The following is a 12,382-nucleotide window of genomic DNA, read 5'->3' as shown; positions in this document are numbered from 1 at the left end:
CGCCAATTAGCACAAATGGTAAGTTCCGACAGTGCCTACAAGTGTGCCTACTGGCCGCTAGATGGCAATACCGGTTTCATATGTATACACCTGGTAAGTACTGTTATTTTTACTAAATAACATTATTATTTAATATAAGTTTAAACTTTTTTAAAATTTCGTTCTCACATTCCCTTTGGGAAAACGTGGCGTTTACAACTTTTTTTTCTTCAAATTCTTGTCCAGGGTGGGTAACTGCCCATAAAAGAAACTCAAAAGAAAGAATAGAATAATTTTTATTCTCCTTCGGAAGACTGGATTTAAATCATTTCTACCTATAATCAAATGTACAGTATTCGAGAATTAAATAAAGAAATCAAGCATTTATTTAAATGAGCCTCGCTCATATTGAGAAAGGACAGAGATACCCAAAACAAAATATAATCCTCATTCATGGACATTTATATCTTATTTCTTAATGAATTTAAAATCCGGCATGTTCCTACAGCGAATTCATGACTAATTTCTCGGAGTCCAGGAGGAAATACCTAGAAGGATGCTACCTCTACGTCACGAGTATTCTCGCCTCTAGCAGACGCGTGCAGAGGGAAAATCAATAAGAGTATATATTTAACAGACCCTTCTGGACAGACTGCGCTCTATAGTCTAATACGCGATCGCCTATATCAAATCTAATGAGCATTTACTCTCGTCTTTCGCAAGATAGATTCCTGTGGACTATACGTCCTTTCTATCTAATCTGCATTACTCAATCTAACTTAGTAACGCGCATATAAATAAGGAAAACCTAACAAGGTTGCTATAAGGAAGAACAGCAGGCCTTCTCTTAGAGCTGGTGCTCTACCGACGCATCGGAAGAAAGAACAAGCTTTCAAAACAAAAAATATAGTATTGGTGATCAGGGGGCCCCAACCATCGCCCCCTCTCGTGAGATCCAATGCATCGGACTGAAAGACAGAGCTGCCAGATCATGGATGAAATTTCCTCCTACCATACCTACCGTTTGGGAGCCGCAAAACAGAAAGTGCATTATTACTACTGTGAGTTCATTTGTAAGCCCAAAATGCACGATTCGACTTCGGTTTCCTGCTGTAGAATGATTGCCGATCTGAAAACTTCGGAAGACATCGGTGGTCTTCTATTTATATCTCGATCCCCATTCGAAAGAAATGGAACAAATTGGCGAATTTAATGTTTCGTGTGATTCTTCATTTCATGCACTGTGACGTCCACCTCGGATGTCGACAATTTATATTTTAATTTTGATGGTCAAAAAGAAAGAATTTTGTGATATCTATGTCGCGGTAAATTAAAAATGTTAATTCCCTTTCGATATTGTTCACTATTTCTGTAAGTTGCTGTCATAGAACGTATGACATACGTTCATAGAACGTATTTTATAAGCGTTTTTATAATTATAATTTTATATACTATAAGATCCATTTATTGGAAAAATGATATCTGACTTTGAAAACAACCCTATAGGGCAGAAAAGAAGAGTTTCCAGGAAAAACGATTAAAATCTTATTTGGACCACTCCTTGTCAAGTGAATTTTAAAGGACAATTGGACAGGTCAATTTTGGCTGGACGTTTGGCTTTGAGATGTCGATTACATGAGGCGTAAGTTGAGACGTTGCCTGAGTGATAAATATTGAAATATGAGCACTGAGGTCAGTTATCTGGAGACTCGATTTTCTGATGTTGACTACATGTGTTTTGTAGACAATAGGACCTTTTTCTGTTCTTATGATTTATGAGAACGGGCCCGGGGGCCTTCATAAAGAATCCCAGAAAAAAGGCTTCAATTTACATTTTACAGCTTTGCTTAATATATTCATAGTGTTTTCACTTTATTATTTTCATACCGCTATTTCGTAATTTTAGCGTTTCGGGTTTCATTTCCAGTCCTACGCGATCGGCTTGATTTAAATATTCGGCTTTTATTTTCTTATCGGTTTTGATTTTCAAGATTTAATTTCAGTTTAGCGCTTTTAGAATTTTTAAATATTACCGGTAACGTAAGTTCCTATTTGACTTGAGGATGCATGTTTAAAGCCGCTATGTAGCGCATGCATTTAGTAAGCAGGCTTCAGCCCTGCGGCACACCATCCCCCTTTTTTAAAAAGTTGATACGCAGGAACAACTTTTTCAATTATTTTATTTAGGCTTAGTTTACGGAACAAAGAAAATAATCCCTTTTTTTAGATACTTCAGTCGAATTTAAAAGAATTCTAATTTAATTGGAATGTATGGTGTTTTGATGTAGACCATGCTGTCGCCTGTTTCCAATACGAATTTTTTAATTTTGCCTCTACCAGCCATGGTCGGTACGACGGGTTATCTGGGGTCGGTATTGCAGGCATTTGTCTTGTATTTTCGTTCGTGACTGAATGTGAGGTTATGTACACTCTACTATTTTATGATTTTTGTTTGTTTTCCTCTCATATTTATATTTGTGTCGGTCTAAATAAATGTAGTTTTCTAGTTTTTATAATTTATGGATGACAGATCTGAGAATAAGTAAAGGTTACATTATATTGATTGTAATTTAGACAGATGTCATGGATATAACCTGAGGAATTTATCAATGTTCTCAGGTAATGTCGAGTATTTGAATTTCGAACATTAATTTAATTAAAGTTTTCGTTCTGGTCGGAATTCTTTTAATATTTACTGCAAGTGTCAAAACCTTAACTTGCATATCTTTATTTTAAGTTGTATGTTTTTGTTTGATAGCATGTGTATTTCGAATGTGTATACTTTTTGTCAAGAGATTAATACTTTGGTAGATGAATAATTTGTTTGTAAAAATGTGTATTATATTGGAAAGGTTTCATCTTTTGGGTTGTAGTCTTGTAGTGACTGACCAAAGAGGAAAATATCCCCGTCACTGGTACTGTCTATCGATACTCTTCTCATCTCCTCGAATTCTCTCTCTCTTTTCTTTCTTTCACTCTCTCTTGCCTATTTCTATTAGAATTTGCAGGCCCAATGAATTATTTTGACCAGTCGGAATTTCGAGTTTACTTTAAATATATTTACTTTATTTTGTAATAATTTGTTATAAATTTTAAATGAATTTTCTTTTTATTTGTTTCTTATAATTAGAGAGTAATACAATTTTCCTTAAATTTTAAATTTGGAATAAAGGGTAATAAGAGAATTTTTAATATTTTTTGAAGAGAGAGTAATAAATTTAAAATGTTGAAAAAGATTAAAACTTTAAATACTGTAAAATAATAGAAATTCTTCACAACTTTTTGAAGAGAAGCAATGAAATTAAAATTGTTGAAAAAGATTAAAATTTTGAATATTGTAAAATTATAGAAATTCTTTACACTTTTAGAAAAGAAATAATAAAATTAACATTTTTTGAAAACGATTTAAATTTTGAATATTGTAAAATGATAGAAATTCTTAAAACTTTAGAAAAGAAATAATAAACTTTGACAATTTTTGGAATAATAAAATTTTGAATAATAAAAGTGGTAAAAATTTTTAACAATTTTGGAAAAGGAAATAATATTGTAAATTTTTGGAAAAAGATAATAGGAATAAGAATTTTGGAATAATAACATGCGAAATTAGATTTAAGAATAATGAGACTAGTAGAATTCCTTTAAATTACATTTGAGCTCTTTTTGAACTTATATTTATACTTTTTATATAATTAGGTCAAATTAAAATCTCAGAAAAATTACAATTATCCAAAGGTTTAAATCTCAAAAGACTGGTCTAGCTAATTCGCAGACTCTTTTACAATAAGTTTTCAGGCCCTTGTTCTCAAAGGAGTAGTTACCTATTACTAATTTATTTACATGGACCAATTTTGTCCTCGTCGGCGATATTCTAATTAGTGCATTAGTATTTCCGACAAGATTTTCTATTATATAAAGACCAGTATAATGTTGATGCAGTTTTGAATTTCTAGGTTCCTTAATTAAATTTACAGAACCTCCATTTTTAAAATTCTTTGGGTTCGCTTTTTCGCCGTAGTGTTTTTCTCCTATTTTTCGCTTTTTCTAATCTCTCAAAGACAAGGGATTGCACATCTACTAATTTTTTATGTAAAATCCTAAGATATTGAATAAAAGTAGGTGGAGGTGCAATTTTCCGTAAAACTTCTTGGGAAGTTCGCTACTCTCCCAAAAACTAGGGCGTACGGTGCAAAACCGGTTGATTCGTGGACTTGCGTATTATACGAAAATATTGCATAACGAAGCCACAATCCCAATTTTGTTTATTTCCAAATTGTCTGAGATACTCAACAAGTGTGATGTGACTTCGTTCGAGTGATCTGAGAGATTTTGGGTGAGAGGCAGTAGATCGGATTTGTTTGATCTTAAATATTTTACAAAATACGTTCATGATTTCGCTCGTAAATTGGGTTCCTTGATCGGTATGAATTGCTTTTGGGCAACCATATCGAGAAATGAATTTCTCCGCCAATGTATGTGCAAAGTGCAATGCATCCATTTTGGGAAGTGAATGGAGTCAAAAAATTTTGAAAAATTATCCTGAATCGTGAGGATATATTTGTTACCTCGAACGGTATTTGGTAACGGTCCCACTATATCAATCTAAATTTTCTCAAATGGTTCCTTTGGCGTATCGGTAATTTGCATAGGTTGGCGTGTTTTTATCCAAATTAATTTATTTAATTGAAAATTTTTACAAAGTTTGAGTTGATTTTGTATATTAATTTTCATGCTCTTCCAATAATATTTTTCTCTGATTCGCCAATAAGTTTTAGAGATTCCCTTGTGTCCCCCTCATGGAATTCTCTTATAATTCCTTCGCGATCAGACCTTTTTGAGAATATAATTTCGCCAGAACAGACCTTGATTCGGATTCCGCTTTTTGCGAAATTTTGTCTCAAAATCTTTTCAGTTGTGGTCCAAGATAAATCATCGAAACCATTTCCTGTACTTGATTTTTTTATTTTGTCTACTTTTAATGTTTCCATATGTTTTTCCAGGACTTGAATACCTCTAGAAAAAATATTTATAAATGTTTTATCGTTGTCTTTATTTTTTACTATAATATTAAAGCTATAACGTCCGCCTACGTTAAACACAGTCGTCTCACCAAGGACGAGTCATTTGGACTTCACTGTCCTCTTCTGATTCTGCCTCCATAATTTCACATTTCGAGAGAACGCTACCTTCGTCGAGACGAGAGGCGAGGTCAAAATTATCCTTGTCTTCCTTGCGTGGTAAAAACCGTGTCTTCGTTGCGAGATAAGCCTCGTCTTCCATGCTACCGGTACTCTCCTTCCTCATCCCTCTCGGAGTTAGCTGTGAAATGGTACACAATTTGCCTACCGTATCATTTGGGTTTCCTAAATCTGGTAAAGCCATCGGAGAGCAAGTTCTAGACCTGATCTCCAGTGTAGTGGTAGCGCAATTTAATTGCACGGAATCCACGGAATGTAAGTTCACTTTCCAGAGGCACGGATCTCACTGAATTATGGCTCTTATCATTTTTCCTCCGGGATTCAAGTACAGTATCCCCCCAGTGCGTGGGCCATTCAATGGTGGTGGTGCACGCACCATTACGGGGGTCCCTAAACGAGCCCTCAGCAGCTACCTTGTCGTGTCTGGTACGAGTGCAGCGCTGTACCTGAGAGGCTTTAGTTTCGCCATCCTTATCTAATGCGGTTTCATACATACTACTATCAGATCGATCTGAATCCATTGACTCACAGTCCTTCCAACCAATACAACCACTGCCCGGGGCTTCTAACCCTCTCCCGAGGAAGACGTGCTCTATCATACTTTCAATTTTCTCTCTTTTTTCCTCGCACTCGGTCGGATCTGTGCTCGAATCTGGCGCCTCGCTGTCTATTCCTTGGGTCATGGCTACCAAGACCTGGCCTGCAGGCGCGGGAGGGGGAAAACCGTGCTCGACCTCGCACGTGGTGTCCGAGCTATAAGGGTAACGAGACAGCGCGTCAGCATTGCAATTTATTTTTCTGGTTTTGTACACTATTTCATAATCATACGAGCTTAATTTTATTTTCCAACATGCCAGCCTGGAAGCTGGTTCTTTTAAAATATGTCCGTTAACAAAATAAATTTTCGACCATACAAATAAAGTATAAAGTGCAGTACTGCAAAAACTTTGGCTAATAATTCCTTCTCGGTGGTTGAATAACTTACTTCTGCATCCTTAAAAAAACGAGAAGCGAAAGAAATAGGTAAATCCTCTCCAACTTTCCCTTGACTCAAAACAGCACAGAGGTTTCGCTATTTTTGCAAAATCTTGTATTAATCTACGATAAAATCGAATGAGTCCTAAAAATTGTTTAATATTTTTTACTCGTTTTGGAATTGGAAAATTTTTTACGGCTGTTATTTTCCTTGTGTCTGGTTTGAAGTTATTTCTAGTTATGATATGACTTAAATAAGTTATTTCTTGTCTTAAGAATTGATATTTATCGGGTTGGAGGGCTAATCCAGCAGTTTTAAGTCGTCCTAATAAAGTAATCAATTTGCTATGAATCAATTCCTGTAAAGATCAAGGTAGCATTATGTTTTTCTAAAAAAGATATACCTAAAATTCCATTTTGATTCATGTGAAAAATTTTTGGGACAATTTGAAATTTTGAATCGATTCCTTTAATAATTCATGTAATTTCTCCTAAAGTAAGAATCATTTCAGGCCCTATACCCACTAGATGATAAATTTTATTCCTGTTAATTTTTACCCTAGAATCAACATAACTTTCTTTAATCAGGTTAAGATCGCATCCCGTATCGGTCATTAAAAGGGCTGGGCCTTTTGAGAAAGAAAAATGATCTAATCTTATTGTGGGGTTTCTACTTTTGTAGGAGTTTTTTGAGATTCTGAGGATAACGCGTTTATGGGACTCTGGGTCAGTGGGAGAGTCGGTTGAGTCCCAACTCGATTTCTCCATTAGTAAAAATTGCTTTGAGCCTGCACTATGAAACTGTGTGATTTGAGTATGAGCAGTATGTTCAACCGCCTTTGTCTTTATAATTATTGTAATTATTGCCATTATAAGGCCTATTATTTTTTTGGACAATATTGCCTAATGTGGCCAAATTCGTGAAACCCATAACACTCAATTTGTGACAGCGATTGTCCGCGATTTGGCCCAGGGCGCTCGTTATTATTTTGAATATGAGCAACCCTTTTAAGTGGGATAGACTTGAATTCTAAGCTGTCTATACTATTTGAATTTATTTTAGGTACAATTATATTTTTTCCAGAATGAACCTTGTCCCAACTTTTATATTCCATATCGGCTTCTACAGCCATTTCAATTGATTCTTCTAATGATACTGAGTTTTTATTTTTTATGAAAGAAAGGGTTTCCCTACCTAACCCTCTCATTAAACTTTTAATCGCAGTTTCACGATATTCTTGGCTTCTTTCAATGCCTTTTTCATCAGGATGAAGTTTCATAACAGAGGCGATTTAAAATTGGTAACAATTCATCGAGATTTAAATCTACTTTATCTTGAATATGGCGTCCGCATCGCCAGTTATTTTAGTTCTTATTAACATTACAAGATAATTCATTTCATTCGGTTCAATGCTAGTTGCAGCAGCTCGACAGTGATTTGCAAACATAATTACAGACATATTACTACCATTAAATTCGGGGATAATATCGCGAGCAAGTCTTAATCCGTCTTTTCTACGATAATAAGAATGATCTCTAGCACCTATATTTTCCGTGTCTGAGTTTGGCGCCATCTACGTTTATTTTTTCGTTATCCTGATCGGTGACCGTTAATTGATCGTTGAGATTCGCAGCGTTCATACTTATTATGGCGTGGATCTCAGCTACGTGTCGATGTTAATTGGGCCCCTGTCGAATCGGCCGGTGAAATTTTCCTTCGTTGAGTCCTTGATCTCGTTCAAAATTTGATTGATGATCTTTCAGCTTCTTTTAAATTGATTTATTTTGTTGATTTAGTGAGACGTATTTAATTCCCTTCCACGGGATCATGTAAGCCACATTAAATCTCTGTCTTTTCTGACGTAAAGTTCAGGGGAAACCCGTGGCTCAAAAACCCCTGAACACTTCTAAATAAAATTCGAGTTTGTATTCATACCTTGATTTATTTATTTTATCTTTCTTTTAGCATATATTGATTGCAGAAAGATACTCGTTCTTTTTTCCCAGGTTCTAAATATTCCGGCTGCGTGCCTGACTGGGGGCGTTGCACCTCTTTGGTTTTCACAGGAGCGGACGAGCAGCGGAAGCACCTGTCTTCCAGAGGCGTTGAGATATTTTCGGAGAATGGGTTGGTAGCGCAATTTCCGAATTAAATTAATAAAATTTCTTCGCCAAGTTGAAGAAATTAATTTTCTTATTTTATTTCCAGGAACAGCAATATCCAACACCGCTGCCACCAAAATTTGTGACGTCCACCTCGGATGTCGACAATTTATATCTTAATTTTGATGGTCGAAAAGGAAGAATTTTATGATATCTATGTCGCAGTATATTAAAAATGTTGTTAATTCCCTTTCGATATTGTTCACACTTCAGTACGTTGCTGTCGTAGAACATTAGTTGTTCCCCTGGAAATAAATACAGAAAAAAAATGGTTCACATAAATAAAACACTAGTTAATTCCACTTTTTTGGGAACTCTGGTTGTATTTCACTTGCAAAGGTTAGGTTGCAATGAATTAATTTCGACGAGTCACAATTTCACATATTATCCAATTTTGAGTCACACATTCACAATGTTTAAACGACGAACCGAGATTAGTTTTATTATTTAATATTGTTTTTTTTTTATATTCTCAATATTGAGATTTTAAGGATCACAATAATAATTGTAGAAATAAGAATGCGAGTTAAACTCAAGACGGTTTTGCAAAAGTGGTTTTGCGTAGGTCCGAAATCGATTTTTATCAGAAAGAAAATCTAGATCTGCCGAAAAACGGCGCGGAGCTGGTTTTATATGGCTAGGCCACGCCTAGGAAAAATTGGGTTAGCCTATCATGGACTCTAAAATTGAATTTAGTACAGAACTAAGCCAATCCCAATTTACGAAGGAAAGTTTGCCCACGCCCTTATTACGCAAGAAAACCTGCCTTAATAGGTTATGTATGGGAGGGGATAATAGTGCAGAAAAGAAGAGTTTCCAGGAAAAGCGATAAAAATCTCATTTGGACTACTCCTTGTCAAGTGAATTTTAAAGGGCAATTGGACAGGTCAATTTTGGCTTGATGTTTAGCTTTGAGACGTCGATTAGTTGGGGCGTAAGTTGAGACGTTGCCTAAGTCAGAAATATTGAAATATGAGCACTGGGGTCAGTTATCTGGTGACTCGATTTTCTGATGTTGCCTACATGTGTTTTGTAGACAATAGGACATTTTTCTTTACTTATGATTTATGTGAAAGGACCTGGGGCCTTCATAAAGAATGCCAGAAAAAAAGGCTTCAATTTACATTTTACAGCTTTGTTTAATTTATTCATTGTGTTTTCACTTTACTATTTTCATACCGCTATTTTGTAATTTTAGGGTTTTAGGTTTCATTTCCAGTCCTACGCGATCGGCTTGATTTGAATATACGGCTTTTATTTTCTTATCGGTTCTGATTCTCCTTGAAATATTTCAAAACATCCTAAAATATTTAGCATCCTTTAAAATCTCTTGAGACGTTGCAAAGCTCTTGAAAATTCCTTGCAATTTTAAAAATACCCTAAAATATTTTAAATCCTTTAAAATCTCATAATAAATTATTGAAATCAATTGAAAATTCCTTGGAACCTTTTAAAATAATCTTAAATATTTCGAAACCTTCAAAATCTTTTGAAAAATCTTGACATCTTTTACAGATTTTTAATGTACTTTGGAGTTTTTTAAACAACCTTGCTATAATTATTAAAATTCTTTGAAATTCCTTTGATTTATAAAAATGAATTAAAAAATCAGTGAAATCTTTTTAAACATCCTCAAATACTAAAAATCCTTTAAAGTAGTTTCAAATCTCTTGAAAATTCTTCAAAATTCCTTAAAAATTAAAAAATACCGTAAAATATTTCAAATATTTTACAATATCATACTACATTATTGAAATCAATTAAAAATACCTTGCAGTCTATTAAAATATCCTAAAATTGATTTAAATTACTTTTTAAAAATTTTTTGCAATTCCTTAAAATTAGAAAAGTTGAATGACAATTCCTCGACATCTTCTAAGACATCCTCAAATATTCAAAATCCTTAAAAATCTGTTGAAATCTCTTTAAATTTTCTAAAGCTCTTGAAAATTCCTTGAAAATTTGAAAATTGCCTGAAATATTCCAAATCCTCAAAAATATCATATTACATTACTATGATCAAAGAAAATTCCTTGGAATCTTTAAAATTCTCTCAAATTTGTCAAATCCTTCAAAATCTTTTGAAATGCCTAGGACTTTTTTTAGGGTTTCTAAATGACTTTGGAATTTAAAAAAATAAGCCTTTTAAAAATGTTTTAATTCTTTGAAATTCTTTGAAATTATGAAAATAAATTGAAAATTACTTGATAGTTTTTAAAACATTCACAAATATTTAAAATCCTTGAAAATCTTTTGAAGTTCCTAGGACTTTTTGTAGGATTTCTAAAGTACTTTGGAATTTAAAATAATAAGCCTTCTAAAAATGTTTTCATTCTTTGAAATTCCTGTAAATTATAAAAATAAATTGAAAATTCCTTGACATCTTTTAAAACATCCTCATCAAAATTAATCAATAAAAATTCAAAGCTTTCGAAATGTAATTTTCAAAATTTTTCAACTATTCAAAAAGAATAATTTTCAACTCGATGGGATTCAAGTCTTCAAATTTAAAATTGCAAACTTGGAAGTTTATTTATAAGAAATTAATAACCATAAATAAATTAAATGTGTTCAAAATTTAAATGTATGTTTCAATTGGACAATCTCTAACTGATATTATTTCAGATTGAAATTTAGAAAACAGAAAAATTTTAAAACATTAAAAACTTAACTGTTTGTAGATTAGTTAAACTCTTAAATTAAAGTTTTAATAGAAATTACTCGAGTTAAAGTTTTACTATTTCTAAACCGATTTTTGTATATGATTATTAAATTATATATATATTCGGTTCGCTTTTGATTCCTCTAGAATCAATCCGAAGGGCCTATGACAAAACCACCGAACGCGTCCTCGGGCTGCGGATAGAGGGTCCCTGTACCGAGGATTTCTGCTGAATATGGTTACAAAAATAAATAGGCAGTCGCGGACAATTGTCCAGGGGTGGTCCCGAAGGAATTAACCCCCAAGCGGAAGTGTGAAAACCGTGCCGAAAGCTGAATGGCACCTGGGTGAGGTGTCTAGAACGGTGACTCTGGGATACCGGGCGACCTCTTAGAGTACGCAGCCTTATCCTTGCATGCGGGGCTCTACAAGGATGGACGAACCCCTTTCCCTAGCTTCTCGTCGGAACAACAATGATAACACCAAACATAGCTGTAGTAAGTGTGGTTCAAAACAACAGAACGCGCAGGGCTCCCGACAATGGGTCGACCAACAATACCGACCAATCTAGAGCTGGGGGAGCGAATGAAAATGGATTCAATGCGATGGATCGGCGGGATCTCGCGACCTTTGGGTGGACGGAGCGACTGAATCACGACTTGCTAGAGTGCTACGATGCGAGTGTGGCCCCTGAACGGCGTTACATGGCACGGCTACATGCTCTGTGGTGCGAGAAACACCCGGAGCTATCGCACTTTTCGCAGCAACGTCTGCGAAACCATGCTGAACTACTCCGTAAAAGGGGCTATGTAAGCGGAACGCCTACTCTACCAAAGCTAGAACAAGCCGGAAACAGAGAAAGAGAGGCGACACTAAGACCAACCGCGAACAGACATCCAATAGATAAAGAGCGATGCTTTACGACCCGGAGAAACATCAACACCAAGGTTTCTCTCAAGCCTAAAGATCTGGCTGAAATGGATGACGAGCTTCGTAGACATTTTTCCCGAGAATTCGACCTCTGGGCTATCAATTATTGTGTGTATAATGCAGCGAGAGCTTTGGCCGACGTGAACCGTAAAACAAAACCAACGGTTGATCATAAGACCAAAACACGAATGTATTAACTTGTCATAAAGATAGGCTGGGCAAGACAGTATGCGTCCCGCATTCAGTGTGTGATTGACTACATCACATCTGGCAGGAATTTTACCGCCATGGTTCGAAAGTTCGCGCGCTAACTCCGGACCCGTTATCACACACTTGACAAGTCAAAGCTGCTGACCATCAGGCAGCGTATTGTTGAGAGAATACGGATACTATCTGACGCTAAGAGAAGTCTAGAGCGGAGAGATAGGTGGGTCAGAGAAAATCAACAGTTTCTCTCTGACCCATCTCGACTCTT

At 35.2% G+C, this 12,382-nt stretch overlaps 2 protein-coding genes across 9 annotated transcripts in view; one reads left to right on the top strand and one right to left on the bottom strand.

Moving 5' to 3' along the window:
• LOC117181336 overlaps positions 1-8,597 on the top strand; it is a 47,353-nt gene extending 38,756 nt beyond the window's left edge. For all 3 annotated transcript variants that reach the window (XM_033373903.1, XM_033373901.1, XM_033373902.1), the window contains 2 exons: positions 8,160-8,280; positions 8,362-8,597. In XM_033373903.1, coding sequence (XP_033229794.1) covers positions 8,160-8,280; positions 8,362-8,401 — 161 coding nt within the window. In that variant the 3' untranslated portion in view covers positions 8,402-8,597. The remainder of the gene's footprint in view (positions 1-8,159; positions 8,281-8,361) is intronic.
• LOC117181335 (lysophospholipase D GDPD1-like) overlaps positions 1-12,382 on the bottom strand; it is an 86,504-nt gene that overhangs the window by 27,114 nt on the left and 47,008 nt on the right. The window contains exon 8 of one of the 6 annotated variants that reach the window (XM_033373898.1): positions 7,654-8,560. The exons of the other annotated variants lie outside the window; for them this stretch is intronic. The gene's annotated coding sequence lies outside the window, so the exon portion shown is untranslated. Of the gene's footprint in view, positions 1-7,653; positions 8,561-12,382 lie in introns of those variants that run through there. 6 annotated transcript variants of the gene reach the window in all.

This window comes from Belonocnema kinseyi, chromosome 10, assembly GCF_010883055.1.
Source record: "Belonocnema kinseyi isolate 2016_QV_RU_SX_M_011 chromosome 10, B_treatae_v1, whole genome shotgun sequence".
In the NCBI taxonomy this organism is placed as follows: Eukaryota; Metazoa; Arthropoda; class Insecta; order Hymenoptera; family Cynipidae; genus Belonocnema; species Belonocnema kinseyi.
Note: the sequence above shows the minus strand (reverse complement) of the source record. Positions and strands in the feature narration are given on the sequence as shown.